Source organism: Echinops telfairi, unplaced genomic scaffold (assembly GCF_000313985.2).
Source record: "Echinops telfairi isolate 266 unplaced genomic scaffold, ASM31398v2 ScPeMD7_7412;HRSCAF=8450, whole genome shotgun sequence".
Lineage (NCBI taxonomy): Eukaryota > Metazoa > Chordata > Mammalia > Afrosoricida > Tenrecidae > Echinops > Echinops telfairi.
Genome location: NW_022111312.1, coordinates 1,395,982 through 1,415,035, shown reverse-complemented (window position 1 = coordinate 1,415,035; position 19,054 = coordinate 1,395,982). Strand labels below are relative to the sequence as shown.

General features: G+C 51.2%; 1 protein-coding gene across 1 annotated transcript in view; it reads left to right on the top strand.

Moving 5' to 3' along the window:
- Window positions 1-19,054, top strand: part of LOC101663225 (SV2 related protein) — an 84,669-nt gene that overhangs the window by 55,809 nt on the left and 9,806 nt on the right. The window contains exons 7-11 of the mRNA XM_013006383.2: window positions 3,799-3,862; window positions 6,194-6,319; window positions 9,025-9,153; window positions 13,007-13,080; window positions 13,846-13,922. Of these exons, the coding sequence (XP_012861837.1) occupies window positions 3,799-3,862; window positions 6,194-6,319; window positions 9,025-9,153; window positions 13,007-13,080; window positions 13,846-13,922 (470 nt within the window). The remainder of the gene's footprint in view (window positions 1-3,798; window positions 3,863-6,193; window positions 6,320-9,024; window positions 9,154-13,006; window positions 13,081-13,845; window positions 13,923-19,054) is intronic.

The following is a 19,054-nucleotide window of genomic DNA, read 5'->3' as shown; positions in this document are numbered from 1 at the left end:
GGAATCGAAGTGGAAGTCACAGGATCATCAAACAAAAAAGGAAAATTTAAATACATAGCTTTGAAAAAAAATTCTGTTTTTTTGGGGGGGTACCCCCTCGTGTATCTAATTACTTATCCTTGTACATAGAGAAGGGGCTGACAGGTTGCAAAGCAAACTACTGGTGATTGTAGCTTTGGGGGAGGGGAATCGAAGTGGAAGTCACAGGATCATCAAACATCCCATAGAGTTTTGAATTGATAAACTAATTAGCCCTTGGAACTGGAGCAGCAAGCAAGGGCATGAAAAATGGAAACCGCCTTCAACTTGTCACGGATTTTATTTTACTTGGATCCACAGTCGGTGCGCGTGGAAGCAGCCATCAAATCTGCTGCCCAAGACCTCTTTCAAGTGTCAAAGAGCCAAGGTGTCACTTTGAGCACTAAGGTGCACCTGGCCCAACCCATGCTATTTTCCATCTCCTCAAGCGCATGCGGAAGCTGAACAATGAACAAGTAAGACTGAAGCCGAGTGTATGCCTGTAAATTACCGCGTTGGTGAAGAACGAGGGGCGCACCATGGACCGCCAGAAGATCCAACCGGTTTATCTCAGAAGAAGTACAGCCAGAATGTTCCTTAGATGCAAGGATGGTGAGGCTTTCTGGACATGTGCTCAGAAGGGATCGGTCCTTAGGGAAGGACATCATGCTTGGTGAAGTAGAGGGTAAGGAAGACTGTCGACAAGATGGGTTGGCACAGTGACTGCAACAGTGGGCTCACACTGAGCCAGGCAGTGTGTCGTGCTGCTGCACCTCGGGTCACTGTGAGTTCAGGCAGGCTCAGCAGCAGCGAAGGACGACACCGCATTGCCACTTTACTACTTCTATAACTAAGTAAAAGAACGAGAGCGAAAAAAGGCTCCATGCTCTAGAGGTTCATTGACAGGTAAAGACAGAAAGAGCTTTGCCTTTAGAACATAGACTAATGCACATTGTAGCCCTTGTTTAGTGAGGTCAACTACACATACTCACTTTGTTATTATAGTTGTTGTGTTTAAAGTCATAGAAGCATACTGTTTGGAAAATCAGATAAAATGTCTAAGAAGCTATCCATGTTCATGACTGTCACATTTCACAACCACTGTTATCTTAAAAGTAGCTCGAATAAGATACTACACACAGACTACCTAGAAGAGTGTTTGGCACAGAGTGGAAGCTCACTAAACCATGCATTATCATCATGGAAATTATACGTAAGATGATGAAAATGGTCATATTCATAAGTCAAATGAAAAATAGGGTTCACAGTTGTTGTTTTTAATTAAGAATGACCCCAGCTAGCAGTTCAAACATAGAGAAAGAGGGAGCTCTTAAGTCAACCCACCGAAAGAGCCTAGGAGCAGACATCCGGTAGCAGCAAGCACCGCTAGCATGCAGATCTTGGTTTCTAACCACCATCCTTCACCAAAAGGAACCAAGGCTCCCTAGAAAAGTGACCGGAGAAACGAAAGTACAAGATGAACCTGGGCACCTTGTTTTGCTTGAAAGGAAGGAGGAACTCGAAGAATGGTGGAGGCATGTCAGAAAGGCCCAGGGATGGACTGGAAGCGGCTCCCCTCAGGCCAGATCTGGTTGGTACAGTCAAAGCACCAAATGAATACGGGTTGATGGCTCACAGCTTACTGAACGGAATCGAAATCTACAAGCTCACACTAAGTAAGTAGAGAAGGGAAGTTCTTCCTTATAGTAGAGTGCTCGCTAATGGATGTAGAAGGAAGGATGGACATGGAATTATGCGTGTTGGTTACTCTCCTAGTGGTGGTTGGATCTGGCAGGAACAGTCAATGGGTGGGGAAGCTGGTGGGCAGTAGTTCTGTGTAGAACCGGAAGTTGGTATAATCTCTGAATGTTCCCTATGAAGGAAGGACATATTATTCAGAAACAGAGACGTGATCACTTTGGTGGTGGGGTGTGTGTGTGTGTGTGTGTGTGTGTGTCTTTCACACACCAACTTGATCTGGTGATGAAGGTCGCTCTTGCTAGTGATGGGTGGAGCGGCATCATAGCTCCCAAAGAGAAGGACATCATTTCTGTGATGTTCCTGCTAAGAAAGCTTGGCCCAAGTCCCAGGATAAGGCAGCAGCCTATGGGCCCTGGGTGAAGGGTGTCCTACAGAACAAAAGGCCTGTACTTTATAATAACTAAGGACTCGAGAGAGGAGGGAAGCCTAGGGAACTTTCTAGATTGAAATTGTCCATCATCCGCTCACCCATGGTCCCTCCTGGACTTACTGAGTCGTGGGTAAGGCTCAAACAGACTCACGCTATTGAGTCAATTGCCACTCACAGCGACCCTATGGCATAGTGTAGAACTGTCCCTGTGGGTTTCTGAGACCAGAACTCTCTATGGGAGTAGAAAGCTTTGTCTTTCTCCTGAGCAGCAGCTACTGGTTTCAAACTGCTCACCTGGTGGTTAGCAGCCTGTGGTAGTTACATAATCTGGTGTCCATTTGAGGATTCAGAGCGAAGGGGTGGAGTCTAGGCTGTCAATCAGGTCATAGCCAGTGAGGCCTCTGTGTGGGCATGGCCTCCTCCCGAGGATTCTGGTAACTCCGGTCTTCCTCCTTGGAGGCAGGAGACACACTTTCTCTCTGCTCACTCCCTTGGTAACTCTCTACTGACAAAGCTCACTCCCTGTGAGACATCCCTGTGGAGAAGACACATGGAGAGAGGCCGATGAAGCCAGACCTCTGGAGCCAGAGCAGCCACTGGAAACCCCTGCCAGTGCTGAGATGCTTACAATACCACTGGCTCCACAAGACTTCCCACCCACCGGCCTGCGATCAGCATCATTGCATGCATTTTGTGAGTCTGAAGAGAACTTTATAGTGTTTTAGTCTGGATAAACTAGGGAAACAAATCCACAGAAACTCATATGTATATAAAAGAGTTTTATATAAATGGTAAGTGTACATTAAGAAAGCATCCCAACCCAGTGCTGTCCAAGGCCATAAGTCCAACATTAGCCCATCTGTCCAACACCAATTTACAAAGTCCTCCTCCATCTCACAAAACACATGCAATGATGCCGACTGCAGGAGGAAAACCAAATCAGCGAGTGGGTAAACATCTCAGCATTGGCAGGGGTTTCCACTGGCTGCTCCTGCACCCAGGCCTGCATCAGGGTAGGTCCATGTGGCTTCTCCTCGGGAATGTCTCACAGGAAGTGAACCTTGCAAGCTGAAGCAGGGAACTGGCTAAGGCAGCTGCACCCTGGTCTGACCATCAGAGAGCAAGAGACCCAAAAACAGAAAGGCGAGGCTCACTGAGCCATTTATCTCTCCTCCCTTCAATTAATCCCACATGTGTTTATCGGCCAGGTTGGCACAATAAACCTTACCTATCTCAATTGGTATTGGACATATGGGCTAATATTGGACTATGGACTTGATCTGGACTGGGCTGGGATGTTTTCTTAATATACAATTACTCTTTATATAAAGCTCTTTCTTAGACACCGATGAGTATCTATGAATTTGTTTCTCTCATCTACCCAGACTAATGTAGACCAACTCATAGCCCACAATGCCACCAGAGATCCTTGCCAGCATTTAACAAATCTGAGACTCATTCAGGGGGATTGTCAAAATGCAGATTCCAGGGCCCACTCTGGAGAGGCTGCCTGGAGCCTGGGCAATCTGCATATTGGGCCATATTCCAGGACATTTCATTCTAAGTGGTCTTCAGCGCGCACTCGGAGGAATGATTACAGTCTCTGCAGTCCTGCTTTTAACGCCATTTCTGTCTCTTTGCCTCTCTAGCGTGACCCTGTATGCCGAATTCCTCCCCATGAAAGCCAGAGCGAAATGCATCTTGCTGATTGAGGTAAGAAGGGGTTGCCTAGGTCTGTAGGGAATGCTGTCTCGGGCAGTAGCGTCTCAAGGGTAAGGAGCGTCTCTGGGAGAAGGAGTTCAGGAAAGTAACACAGGCATGTGCAAAGACTTCAGTGGACCAGGCACGTCAATTCTAACACAGCTGTTTGGCCATCTGAACCCATTCCTCAATTGACAAAGAAAGGCAAGCTCGCATCTCCCTTTAAAAGAATGGCTTGGGCGGGTGGTCTGCCCCTCTTCATCTGGAGATGGCTTTTATCTGAGACTTGGTGCAGACTGGCTTGGTAGCTGAGTGGACGAGCGCCTGCCCAGGCTCACCTCACTGCTCCTTAGGCCCGCTCTCACCAGACTGGCCTGTGTCTGCACAAGAGCTCTGTGCTTGGTTCTCCCTGCAGCCTAGGCGCTTGGAGCTGCTGTTGAGTTGGCCCGGCCTCACAGTGCAGGGCCCCATGCAGCAAGGAACAGGTCGGTGCCCAGTCTGGCACTGTCCCCATGATCATTTGGGGCTGGGGCCATGGTGATTCATAGGATTTTCAGCATCTAAGTTTTGGGAAGCAATGGCCAGGCCCTTCCTCCTAGTCCATATTAGTCTGAAAGCTTCACTGGAACCAATCAGCACCACAGCCACACACGAGCCACCAGTGGCAGACAGGTGGACTGGTTGGAAATTGAACCTGGTATCTCACATGGAAGGCAAGACTTCTCCCACACAGCCACAATTGCCTGGCAGTAGCTGATGGGCCTGGCTTCATACACTCTTGGCCCAGCTGGTCCAACACAAGCCTTCCTTCTGTCAGGGCTAGGAGCCCCATTTTCCAAGCCTGATTCCAAAGATCTCAGACAAATATGTAGCTGCCCGATGACCCCTGTCCAACATAGCGACAGAATGGTTTATTTACATTTGATAGACACTTTTAGGGACCCTGGTGGCACAGTGGGTTACTCATTAGACTGCCAACCACAAGGTCACCAGTTCAAAACCACCAGCTACTCTGAGGGAGAAAGGTGAGGCTTTTTACTCCCATAAAGAGTTCCAGTCTCAGGAACCCACTGGGGCAGTTCTACTCTGTCCTGAAGGGTCACAATGGGTTGAAGTCAACTCAACAGCAGTGTAAGTGTCCCTGAGACATTGCTAGACCCTGTAAAGAAGACCAAAACCCGTACAATGAGGCCAACAGGGAAGATCATGATAAATGGAGAAAAGATCGAAGTGGTCAAGGATTTTTGGCTTGCTTGGACCCACAATCAATGTGCATGGAAGCAGCAGTCGAGAGAGCAGACAACACATTGCACTGGGCAAATCCGCTACACAAGACCTCGTTAAAGTGTTGAAAAGCAAGGATGTTGTTTTAAGGACTAAGGTGCAGCTGACACAAAGCCATGGCTTATTCAGTTGCCTTATATGCACGTGAAAGTTGAGCATTGAATAAGGAAGACCAAAGAAGAACAGATGCACTTGAATGCTGCTTCTGCCAAAGAACGTTGACAGTAACATAGATTGCTCAAAGCACAAACCAGTCGGTCTGGGAAGAATTACAGCCAGAATGCGTCTTCGAGGCAAATGCCGGTGAGACTTTGTCTCAAGTACTTGGGACAGGTTATCAGGAGAGACCAGTCCCTGGAGAAGGGCATCATGGGAGGAGAGTGAAGAAGGGGAATCCATCAACATGATGCATCACCACAATGGCCGCAGCTGCCGCAGTGTGCCCGAGCACAAGAGCCATTGTGAGGTGGGCACAGGACTGGGTGATGGTTCGCCAACCGAGGGGACTGAACCACATCAGCAACAGACGCGAGTTGGTAAATAGAGGTGCCAGTGACCAGGAGGAAGCCCCTCAGTGAGATCATGGGAGCCACGGCAGCTGTGGGCTCAAACCCAGCAATGCCGGTGAGCGTGGCGTAGAGCTTGGGGAATGTTTCATTCCATTGTGTGTGGGCGGGTCACGATGAGGGGGAACCTGCTTGGTGGTACCTGACACCATAGATACTGATGCCCACTGGACCGTCCCAGTGATCATGTGTCCACCATCATACGGACCTCAGACAGGACCGATCAAGCTAATCCCCTTCACCAGAGCTGCCTTGTGGCACAACTTCAGGGGGGGCACCATGCAGGCGTCATACAGCATGACTGGTTCCCTCGGGCAAGGGCCAACCTCGTGGCCTTAGGCTAACCAAACGGACCACAGGAACACAGGGGTCATTCTAACCCAGCTAGTCACCGGGGCCCAGTGGGTAAGCACTCCTGATGCCCTTGGTTAGAACCCCATCCACCTATGTGGACCATCCTGCCCCGCCGCTGACCCTGCTTCTACCCCACCAGGTCTTCTGGGCCGTTGGGACGGTGTTCGAGGTCCTCCTGGCTGTGTTCGTGATGCCCACCCTGGGCTGGCGGTGGTTGCTCATCCTCTCGGCCGTTCCGCTCCTCCTCTTCGCCGTCCTGTGTTTTGTAGGTATCTTCCCCGAGACCTGCCTGGTCCCTGCTGTGCACGATCTCCTGGTGCCACCAACACTCCTACTTCCCCCTCCCTAGGCCGTGAGGGGAGAAGAAGGGCACCAACGCCCCTGTACGCGATGGTTATGATTATTAAGTTAGGAGATAGGACAAGGGCATGAGGCCTGGTGCGGCTCCTCCAGAATGCTGGAATGTTCTTTAGGGAGATAGTTAGGGACAAAGAACATGGCCTGGTTGATCTCAGTGTTGCTTCCAGTGTGGGGGAGGGGGCACTGGGATAATCCAAGGGAGCAGCAAAGGCAGATACCTACACTTTATACTGAATTAGGGGACGTCATACAAAAGTTATTTCATTGCTGGGAGGGGGGGTACTCAGTCCATTATTTTTTTTCCTGAAAAGGGGGTGGTAGGCCCCCTAAGTTTGAGAACCTGTGGTCCACATTGAAGGTGACTTCATTGGATTCATGGGGACTCTTCTGTTGCAAGTGACAGAAACCCAGTTCTCATTGGCTCAAGCGAAAGAGACGGGTAGGTTTATGGGAGGAAACCAAATATCTGACTTCACGTGTGCCTGGTTCCAGGGGCTCAAAGGATCTCTCCACCTCGGGTCTGCCAGAAGCACATCCTCGACCACTAGCACCTCACACACTTATCCTTTCAGGTGCATGCCACACACATGAAACACTTTGAAGCATCTGGGGCTCCAGAGTAAGTGGTGGGGTCTCTCCTCTATAGCAACTACTACAGTAATTCCTGGAAATGACATTAGGGATAATAATTCCCACACTTAAGGGTGCATTGCCATATGTCTTTCTCCCAGTCCCCGTATGAAGTGGGCAGTGGTTGGCCCCGCATTAGTTAGGATGACACACTGTAACAGATAAGGCCCGGGGATTCGGTCACTTCACACAACAGTTCATTGCTCACGCACGTGATAGTCCAGGTGGGTGTTGCTGATTGGCAGCTGTGATTATAGGCCCAGGTTCCTTTCTGCACTCCTCTAGGTCTTTAGCACCTTGTGCATGCAGACAGGAGACTATAGAAAGGCAAAGCTGGCAGAACATCCCTGGCAAACTTCTGAAAGTTGATTGCCAGGAAGAGCCTCTGATATGCTACTGGTGAAAGCAAATCACGTGGCCTTATCTAGCTGCCAGGGCCAGGGAGAGTTGGGAAATGTAGTCCTTCCTTGGACACCCATTTCCCAGGACATCTGTGGACTGTCGAAGGGGAAGCAGGGATTTTGGTGGGCGCTCACAATCTGCTACATCCCTATTTGACTGATGGGGAAGCAGAGCACCAGAGAGAGATGGGTTGACTTGCTCAGGGGCACACAGCAAATAAGAGCCAGGACTACATGAGAAGCAGCTCTTCCACTTCTGGGTCTGTGCCCTCTCTACTACTCCACTCAGCCTGCCCTTCCACAGACTGTGGTTGCTTCGTTTTCACAGGGTTGTGTTTTTGTGGTCATTTGTGGATGGGGCTCTATCACATCTGATCGCTTGTTCTGAAATAGCTAGAATTCAAGGGTCCTAAACGTTTTAAACAGGGGGCCAGTTCACTGTCCCTCAGATATATTGGAGGGCCAGGCTATAGTTTAAAATAAAACTGTGAACAAATTCCTCTGCACACTGCACATATCTTATTTTGAAGTAAAAACACAAATGGGCCAAAACACCTGGCGGGCCGGATAAATGTCCTCGGCGGGCCGCATGTGGCCTGTGGGCTGTAGTTTGAGGACGCCTGAGCTCGATGATGCAAGATATACAGGTGGGGGAATACTTTCCTGAGAGATGCAGGCGGGGTTTCTGAAGACGGTGGAAGTGGTGGGCTTCATTTGACCTCACCCTTCCTGGGACTTGGAAAGGACTCCAAGGAATAGTTGATTACAAGGAACTATACGTGACCTCCTCCCTGGGGGACGGACAACCGAAAAGTGGGTGAAGGGAGACGTCGGACAGGGCAAGATATGACAAAATAACAGTTTATAAATTATCAAGGGCTCATGACGGAGGGGTGGCAGGGAGGGAGGGGAAAAATGAGGACCTAATGCCGGGGGCTTAAGTGGAGAGAAAATGTTTTGAGAATGATGAGGGCAATGAATGTACAAATGCACTTTACACAATTGATGTGTGTATGGATTGTGATAAGAGTTGTATGAGCCCCTAATAAAATGATTTAAAAAAACAATAACAAAAACAAAAAACTCACTGCCTCTGAGTCAATTCTGACTTATAGTGACCCTCTGAAGGGCAGAATAGAACTGCTCCTTAGAGTTTCCAAGACCGTAAATATTTATGGGAGCAGACAGCCTCATCGTTCTCTCTCAGAATGGTTGGTGGGTTTGAACTACTGGCCTCGTGATTAGCAACCCAGTACTCAATGAACTGTCACCAGGGCTCAGTAGTACTAATAGGGACAGTAATCTTAGCTACCATTTAACCCATGCCAGACACTGTCCTAAACACTTGGACTGGATTTTCTCATTCAGTACTCTCAGAAGGGTCTATTATTATCGTCCCATATCAGGGATGGGAAAATAGAGGCACAGAGAGGTCCCGTGACCCATGTCATTCGAAGCCAGGCCCCTGGCACTGGAGTCCCCAGTCTGAAGGGCTCAGCACACAGGTGTGACAGCATGGCCGGGAGGCTGAGTTCTAGGCTGCCCTCACCGGGCACGGCCCGCTCTCCTGTCCCCGCAGTGGCTGCCGGAGAGCGCGAGGTACGATGTGCTGTCTGGGAACCAGGAAAAGGCCATTAAGACCTTGAAGAGGATCGCGGCAGAAAACGGAGCCCCTATGCCCCTGGGGAAGCTTGTCATCTCCAGACAGGTCAGTGCTGGTGTGGGCGTGCACACGCTGGGGTGGGGGGGCATGTGCGTGCAGGTGAGCACACATGTACACAAGTGAGCACGAGGACATGGAGTGGAGGGTGTTCCTACGGGTTCACATATGAGTGAGCGTGCACACTGGACTGTGATGTCTGTGAGCACACCTGTGGGTGAGTGTGTACAGATGGGATGGTGTGTACATGCACAGCAGGTGAGCACCTGTATGGGGGAGGATGTACACCCATGGGTGTGCATGTGGGCTTGTGTACATGGGATAAGGCACCCATGTGTCTGTGAACAGATGTGGGTGAATGTTTTCAGCAAATAAGAAAATGTTCTGTGCGTACTGTAGACCTAGAGTGGTACACAAAGTCAGCATGCTCAGCGACAAACCAAAAGGTACGAAGTTCAAGTCCACCCAGAGGGATAGCAGAAGGAAAGCCTGGCAATCAACTTCTGTAAACCCAGCCGTTGAAAGTTCATCATGACTCAGAGGCAACTCACAAACAGCCTGTTTATATACCCTAGAGGTGGATGCATCTGATCCCCAAACTGTCTTTCTGTAGCTATATCAATGGATCGATTCCTATTTATATATTAATCTATTCATAAAAACATTAAATCAATACACTGCCCTCATAATTTATAAGAATCAAGATTGAAGAATAAATAAAGACACAAAGCCAAGCCAAAAAAAAAGGGGGGGAAGACAATGGACAGTGTAAGCCACGAAATAGCAATAATAATATATAATTGATCAAGGTTTCACGAAGGTGAGGGAGGGAGGGGAAAAGATAGGAGCTGAAACCAAGGGCTCCGGTAGAAAGAAAATGTTTTGGAAATGTTGATGGAAACATATGTACAAGGGTGCTTAATACTATTGAATGATGGATTGTTATAAGATTTGTAGGAGCACCCCCACCCCACCCCACCCCGCCAATAAAATGATTAATTAAAAAAAAAAAAGACTCAAGAAGTTGGAGATTGAAAGAGCTCCAAGAGTCCAGGTCTCGCAAGATGTTAGTCTACTCCACTCCCCATTCCCTTAACCTCCTCCCAGTTACTCCCTGAGTCTCTGGGTTGTGCAGATCACGGCAGTGTCCCACCAAACTCACCAAAGGCCGAGGAATGTCTCACAGGGGTCAGGCAGGGTCACCCAGACCATCCTGGGGCCAGAGGATGTGCTCTACTCCTGGCTTCTGCCAGGGATGAGCTCCCACCCAAATGTAATAATCAACCGTCCACCCCGGGACTGTATCTTACTTATGTAGATATGACCCTGGAGCCCTGGCAAGATGTTACCAGTGGGCACTGGCTCCTACTAGTCTTAATCAGCCAGGCTTTCCCAGCCCACTCCAGAAAACGCGTTCTTTCTCCTCTCCACATGTAGTTCCTTACACCCACGGTAAGGAATAGTCACTGAGACAACCAGCAAACCAAGAGTGTTGTCTGATTCATACCTTTCACTGAGGCAGTGGTTCTCAACCTGTGGGTCAAACGACCCTTTCACAGGGGCCGCCCAATTCATCACAGTAGCAAAATGATAGTGATGAAGTAGCAATGAAAATAATGATATGGTTGGGGTTCACCACCACATGAGGAACTGTATGAAAGGGTCGCGGCATGAGGAAGGTTGAGGACCACTGCACTAAGGTGAGAACTCAGTCTCGTCCCACTCCTGTTTGTTAGCAGATAACACCCTCCTCTATGGGGCCACAGCCACAGGCGTATGAAATCCACAATTAGTCTTTCTCACATAAGGGACGATGGCCGGAAGGGCTGCATTAATTGAGTCTAACTCACCTCAAGTCCATTTTGACTCCCGGCAACCCAATAGGACAGAAGGGACTGCCCAGTAGCATTGTAGAGGCTGGCAATCTTTACAGAAAAGAGAGCCGGTGGAGTAGTGGGTTATGCACTGGGTGATAATGGCAAGGTCAACAGTTCTAAACCATCCAGTGCTCCTCGGGAGAAAGAAGACTTTCTACTCCCATAAAGATTTACAGTCTCAGAAACCCACAGGGGCAGTTCTGGCCTGTAGAGTGGCTACGAGTCAGCATTGGCTCAATGGTGGCGAGTTTGGTTTGGGTTTTATTTGGAAATCTTTATAGATGTAAACAGTCTCCTCTTTCTCCTGGGGGTGACCGGTAAGTCCAAGCCACTCATCTTTCAATTAGCAGCCCAAGGCTTAGCCCAGCCCACGTGCCACCACGGCACCTTTCAATAAACAGACATGCCCAGATCTACTCATTAAACGTATTTCATCAATAGTGGCTCCCTTTCAAGAATAGACTACAAAAATGCTTTTCTTCTAGAATATTCCTAGGTCTACAAAACTATTTTATGGCCTAGAGCCCTGCCTTTAAATTTAAAAACGGAACCTACTGCCATGGAGTTGATTCTGGCTCCATGGTGATCCTACAGGACAAAGTAGAACTGCCCCCTGGGGTTTCTGAGATGGTGCATTTTTAGAGGCATGCTTTCGCGTCTTTCTCCTGTGGTGGCCGGTGGGCTCAAACTGCTGGCCCAAGGGGTCCTAGTGAGAAGCTCCACGGGTCTGTCCCTCCACTCAATCATCGGTCACCCCGCAAGAGCAGCTGGAACTAGCCTCTCATGCTCCCTGCCATCCTGTTCCGACTCATAGTGGCCCTCTGGGGCAGGCTGGAACTGCCCCTGTGGGTTTCTGAGACGCTCCATCTTTACAGAAACAGACGACTGCGTTTTTCTCCCTCAGAGCGGCTGGTGGGTTCGAACCACCAACCTTGTGGTTAGCAGGCCAGCTCTTTAACCAGGGCACCCCCAGGACTCACTTGGTGTTGAAATAGGTGACCACTCCTCAAAATGCTAAGAGAAGTATGTTCCTTCGTCGTATCGTAGAAAGGGTCTTCATAGCTGCTGCCTATATTCTGAGGGTCACCTAGGGTCCCTTGTCAAGCGAAAGTGCTGTCGGTTAGTTGTCAGGTGGACCGTGTCAGTTCCAACCCAGGTGACAGGCCTGAACTGCCTCATAGGGTGTCCCAGACTATAGACTCTATCGCATCAGATTGTCAGACCTGTCTCCCTCCCCCAGAGTCACTGGGTAGTCTTGACCCAGCAACCTTTTGGCTAACAGCTTGACCTTCCACCACCAGGGCTTCTTGGTGAAGAAGTTAATCCTGAAAATTGATCAATGAGCCATTGCTTTATCTTTTCTTTCTTTCTTTTCTTTTTTGGTTTGTGACTTGGTTTTCAGCACAGGAATTATCATTGCTTGATGTCAAGCTAGGGACCTTGGTGGTGGAATGGTGATGATTTGGGCTGCTAGCTGCAAAGTCAATGGTTCGAAACCACCAGCCACTCCCCAGGAGAAAGACATGACTTTCTGCTCCTGTAAAGAGTTACCATCTCAGAAATTCACAGGGGCAGTTTTACCCCGTCCTGTAGGGTCACTATGGTCAGCATCCACTCAAGGGCAGCGAGTTTGGTTTTGACTTAAAGCTGGCTTTGTGTGAACGTGTGTGCGTGCGTGCGTGCAACGGTTGGACATCTCTGGGCTGGTCCTGTGCTCCCTGAGTTTGAATCCAGAGAGGTTCTGGCCTGAGGGATCTGCTTCCCAGCTGCAGGCACATAGCAGGGTGCGTGTGCGTGCACGTGTGCCTGCGTGAGGACGTGTGTGTGCATTGCCTGCATCCTTCAAGAGTCGAGCTCCTGTGTCCCAGAATCCTCCATGGCCCTCCCACAAGAGACCTCCCCCGTGATAGCGGATACCCACCTTCAACTCCCCCTCCTCCCTTGACTCCATCTGAAGCCACCAGCCGCCGCCCCCTGCCCGTGTGGGTGAGCACATTCAACAGCATGTCTTTGTCTTGAAACAGGAAGATCGAGGCAAGATAAGGGACCTCTTCTCGCCCCAGTTTAGGTGGACCACATTGCTGTTGTGGTTTATATGGTAAGTGCCCCTCCCACGGCGCCTTGGGTGGGGGTTTCATGGGAAGTACCCTGGCATCTCATGTGGGTGTGTGTTTGCCAACATCCTTTGCTTGGGCATCACTCCCCACAACTCCTTCCTTATTTAGGGATCACCGAACTACTGGTTGTGTGCTGTCAGGTCTGTCCCAACTCCCAGCGACCCTGTAGGGCAGAGTAGAAGGAGCCCCGGGGTTTCCCTAGGCTGTCCTCTTTAGGGGAAGGTGCCCTGGCGGTACAGGGGTCCGGTGCTCACTTTCGAACTGAAAGGTTGGCAGTTCTAATCCACCAGCTGTTCCAGGCAGGAAAATGAGGCAGGCAGGTGTTCTACTTTGCCCCGTGGGGCTCTTGGAGTTGAAATTGACTAGAGCAGTGGTTCTCAACCTTCCCAATGCCGCGGCCCTTTCCTACCGTTCCTCATGTGGTGGTGACCCCCCCAGCCATAACATTGTTTTTGTTGCTGCTTCATCGCTGTCATTCTGCTACCATTATGAATCGGGCGACCCCTGTGAAAGGGTCGTTCGACTACCAAAGGGGTCGCAACCCACAGGTTCACTGAGGGTTCACTGCAGCCTGCTTCACGCCTGCTCTCTTCCTGCTTGTGTCTAGCACCCCCCATAGCCGGGGGCGGGTGGGGGGGGTGCACGGCCACAGACACATTCCCAACACGGTGCTGGCCGGGGAGAAAGGCACTCCCACACGCCCACCTTCAGGTACTTCCTGGTCTTTCCTGCTTCCTTCCCGGCAGGTTTTCCAATGCGTTTTCTTACTACGGATTGGTTTTGCTCACCACGGAGATTTTCCAAGTCGGCGACATCTGCAGCAGTGAGTATGCAGGCCGCCGGGCCAGCTAACCAGCCGGCTCGCTGGGCACCGGCACGAGCTGCCTGCCCGTCCACGGGAGCCACGTGTGTGGCGAGCCACGCTCTCCCCTTGGTGGGCGCTCAGTTTAGCGTCTTCAGATCCCGAGCTCTCGGGGCGCCGCTGGGTCGGCTCAGCCACCAATGGAACTGGAAAGCTGCATCCTGAAGCCACGTGGGCCTTCTCCCAGAGGCCACCAGCCAGGGCACGGCGGTCCATTTCAAAGGCCTGGCACAGTATTTCCTGACAAGTGATATGGGGGGGGAAAGAAGTCCCCTAGCAGGGGGATGGGGCAGGGATTAGGAATCTAAGGCGGAATACGGCATGGGGGGGCGGGGTCAGATGGACCTTTTAGGCAAGATGGACTGAATGAGAAGAAAGTGACGTTGAAAGAAAGACGTGGAGGAGGTTAGGGACAGCCATGGGATAGCAGAAGGGCAGTCCAGAGAGGGAGTGGCCAGTGCCAAGGCCCTGAGGCAGGAGTATGCCTTATGTGAAAGGCCAGCAAGGGAGCCCGTGGTGAGTGGAGCCCAGTGAGAAAGCCAAGGTGTGCTCTGGAACAAGGACTTGACGGGACCAGGTCACCCACGGCCTTGGAGGGGTTTTAAGGATGTTGATTTCTGATGGAGGAGGCCCTCAGAGTTTCAAACAGAGGGGCTGTGTTAGTCTGGGTAGACTAGAGAAGCAAATTCATAGACACTCATATGTGTGTAAGAGAGAACTTTATATCAAAGAGCAATTGTACATCAAGAAAACATCCCAGCCTAGTCCGGATCAAGTCCATAAGTCCGATATTAGCCCCTATGTCCAATACCAATCTATAAATGCCTCTTCAGACTCACGCAAAACGTGCCATGATGCCAGAAGATCACAGGCCCGTGGGTGGAAAGTCTTGTGGATGCAGTGGTGGTGGTGTAAGCAGCTCAGCGCTGGTGGGGGTCTCCATGTGGCTCCTCCAGCTCCAGGGCTCTGGTTCCATGAGGGGTCTCCATGTGGCTTGTCAGAAGGAAGACGAGCAGAGAGTGTATCTGCCCTCGAATGAGCTATTTATCTCCTTTGCGCCTCCAAATGAAAAGCTGCGGCCTGACTGACAGGCTAGACTCCACCCCTTCGCAAGTTGACACCAGACATGTAACAACCACAGGGGCTGTTGTTGTTTTCAGTGAGAGACGTGTATGGCCTCACAGGCCTGGAGGCTAGAAGTTGGTATACTGGATGTACTCGAGAACACACATTCAGAATTCTATGGACGCGTTTGTCTTTCATATGGAATGGAATGCTGGGAGCTACACACCCAAAATATGATGATAATTTAAAAAACAGGTCCTTAAAATTGCTCATGAGATTCTCATTCATTTTCTCTCTCTTTCTTCAAGAAGCCCTAGCGGGGCAGTGGGTTATGGCTGGGCTGCTAACTGCAAGGTTGGTAGTTCCAACCCGCCAGTCATTCCCTGGGAGAAAGAAGAAGCTTTCTACTCCCGTGAAGATTTGCAGCCTCAGGAACCCAGTCCTACCCTGTCCTAGAAGGGTCACTATCGACCCAATGCCAGTGAGTCAGCCCCTGGTCTTTCGGATCTCTAGAACTCTCACGGACATCTCTTGTCGGGCAGGTCTCGTCATCACAACCCCCCTCCCCGTCTGCGTGTCTGAGAGCGACTTCAGTTTGCCCTCATTCTTGCAAGAGCTTTGCCCCATGTCCAGTTCTCGGTGCACGGCCCCTCTCTCCCCACATGTAAACCCAAGTATCTGACTGAGGTTTGCCGAGCGCACCTCCAGCTTGGACGGCAGCAAGAGTGGGGGCAGGTGTGCAAGCAGGTTGACCAGCGGGGAGGCTGTTGCAGTAAGCCAGGTGAGGGATACGGGGGTGGGGGTGGGGGCGGTTCAGACCAGGATGACCGCAGTTGATATGCAGGCAAGCAGCCGATCTTATTGTAATAGGATTTGAAGGCTGACCCAGTAGATTTGCTGAGAGATTGACTGGGGCATGTCATAAAGAGAGGGGTCAAGGCTGCCTCGGGAGCTTTTACCAGCCCAGCTGGAGTGGGGAGATGCCACCGTCTGACAGGGGAAGCCCTGGGAAGCGACTCCCCCTCTCCGAGTCTCATCTGCTGAGAGCCTGACTCAGATCGCTTTCGTGACTCTACCTTTGGGAGACCAGCCCTGCATTTTGGGGTAAAGGAAGACCTGTAATAGAGAGCAGCGTAGACCCTTCACCACTAATTCATCTGGACCAAGAGTGAGACTCTTGTTGCCATCACCTCCTTGGCTACTGGGCTCACTCGGATTCCCTCTCAATAAACGAGGAGAGAGTGGTGATGGGGATGAGCCACGATGGGTGTGTGTCATCCACTAGCTACTGCTGAAGAACAACACAAGCATAACATGAAAACACAAGAGGAGGCCAGTCGCAGAAGCCGATGGAAGCTGAGGACTAGAAGACTTGCCGAGCAGGATGACATCTCTGCCGAGAGAGTCGACGGTGTCCCCAAGAAAACACACATCGGTTACAGATTCTTAGGCTCCCGCTGACCCCTAGTAATGATACACTGGCATGGGAACAGGGCCCAGCGGCGATCAAAAGCCACTTGTGGCTGTGTGGGATGCTGGCAGCCTTTTCTTGAAGAACAATGAAAGTAATGACCGATGGACCTTGAATCCTAACATCACGTATGGCCTTCGGGATTGTCCTCTGCCCAAACTGGACGGCCGCAGATAATCACTTGAAGGTGGTCTTTACGAAGCCAGTTTCCCCCAAGGTGTGAGGTTGGTAGCAGCTTGGTAGGTCACTTGAACTTCCGACCCAAATCTAGGAATCTGGATTCCACAAGAACGAATGTGTCTATGCCTCAGTACACCGCAGCTCAGAACAACACACGCGCATAGTCTTCCGTCTCTGTGGGCCAGGCGTCTGGGTACAGCCTGGTTCGAGTCCTCTGTCCAGCAACAATCAGGGGATCAGCCAGGACTGGCGGGAGGGTCTCACTTAGAGACCCTGTGGTTTCTGGCAACCTCAAGTTCCTTGTGGCTGTTGCACTGAACAGGTGTTTGTTGGTCTTGACTGGTGGCCTGCTCTCCGTTCACAGAGGACACATACTGTCCCTTGCTGTGTGGGGCCACCCGCATGACCATTTGCCTCCTCGTAGTGGTTCAGCGAGAACAGTGCGACACAACCCTAGCCAGATGGGCACTGCCGTCTCACACAGCGGCCTGGCACACACACAGTCATGTCCTCAGGGTCCCCGTGCTGTATCTGATTGGTGAGAGGCAAGTCCCAGGTCCCACGTCCCACACACCATCAAAGGCAAGGGGATGACTTAGGGGCGTGGCCACCAGGAGGAGGCAGGTGTCAGCGTTTCCTGTTGCTGCAGTCGGTAGCAGCCACACCACAAGGGGGTGGCCCTCAGAACTGGAGTTTAATGTTGCACCGTCGCCCAGGCTGTGAGCAGGGCTAGGCTTTCCATCCGTCCCTGGTCAGCTCTGCTGGGAAGCCCTTGTGTCTCTCAGCTCCTGGAGTGCCAGGCGTTTCTTTTTTTTTATCTGACTTGATTGATTGATTGATTGATTGATTGCACCAGGCATTTCTTGATGTTCCTTGTCTTGTCGCTGGTCCTCCCAGGATGCCCTCCCGCTGTGCACCTGTGGAGCTGGGGCTACAGGAACCTCCACGCAGAGACGATGAGGTTTAGGATCCATCCTGCCCCACCCTGGCCTGGCCTCATTCATGTCACAAAAGAAACACCCTTCTTTCCAGACAGACTTACACTCGCAGGTGCAGGGGTTAGGATGTCAACCTCTGTCTGTGGGTGACGTGACCCCTGAGGAGCCCCCTCCCCAGGAGCTGTGTGCCCACAAAGCACCTGGTACGTGCCAATGGTGGGCACATTTGCGCAACAAACGATTTCCAACTGCCTGGCGAAGTGGTTGCATCTGGCGCGGTGTGAGGCGGGAAGCAGACTTGGCCATAGCAGGCATAGACGCAGGCTCTCCTGTGTGCATCGTCGCCCTGTTCACCGTAGCAAGAAGCTGGAAACAGCCCGGGAGCCCACAAGAAGAACGGAGAAGGAAACTTGGGCCCATTCACACACTGAAATGCTGCGCATCGCTAAAAAAACAAACAATAATGATGAAACCAGGAAGCACCCACGACACAGATGGATCTGGGGAATACTGCCCCAGTGAAGGCAGCCCACTACAAAAGGACCAGGAGGGTGGGAGACTGCAAGATGAGCCGAAGATGAGCAGAGAAACCAAGACGGAGACTGGCACCCCAAAGCGAACAGGCTTTGGGGGTTCCCAAGGGAGGGAGCCCCCGGGTGGACCGATGCAGCAACAAGACGAGAAGGTTGGCGGGTATTGACAGGGGTGGAAGGGAGGAGAGAAATCAGAGGAGGGGGGTGGGGTGGCATAGCGGGTTGGGGGAGGCTGACGCGTGGTTTGAACTGTTGATGGTAGAGCCGGTGGTCTGAAATGTGAACCCTGCCCCAACTAATTCACAAGAACAAGTTCACCCAAAGCAAACAAACCACCACCATGAGTTAGTTAGTTTATTGTGCCAACCTGGCCGATAAACACATGTAGGGTTAATTGAAGGGTGGAGAATAAATGGCTCTCTGAGCCGCGCCTTTCGGGTCTCTTGCTTTGTGATGGTCGGACCAGGGTGCAGCTACCTTAGCCAGTTCCCTGCTTCAGCTGGCAAGGGTCACTTCCTCCAAGACATCCCCAAGGAGGAGCCACAGAGACCTACCCTGATGCCGCCCTGGGTGCCGGAGCAGCCGTGTGGAGAGCCCTGCCAGCGCTGAGATGCTTACACATTCACTGACTCGGCTTTCCTCCTGCAGTCGGCATCAGACCAGGGTGTAGCTGCCTTAGCCAGTTCCCTGCTTCAGCTGGCAAAGCTCACTTCCTGCAAGACATCCCTGAGGAGAAGTCACATAGACCTACCCTGATGCCGCCCTGGGTGCTGGAGCAGCCGTGTGGAGACCCCTGCTAGTGCTGAGATGCTTACACAGTCACTGACTCGGCTTTCCTCCTGCAGTCGGCATCATTGTGTGTGTTTTGTGAGATGGAGGAGGACTTTGTGGATTGGTGTCGGACAT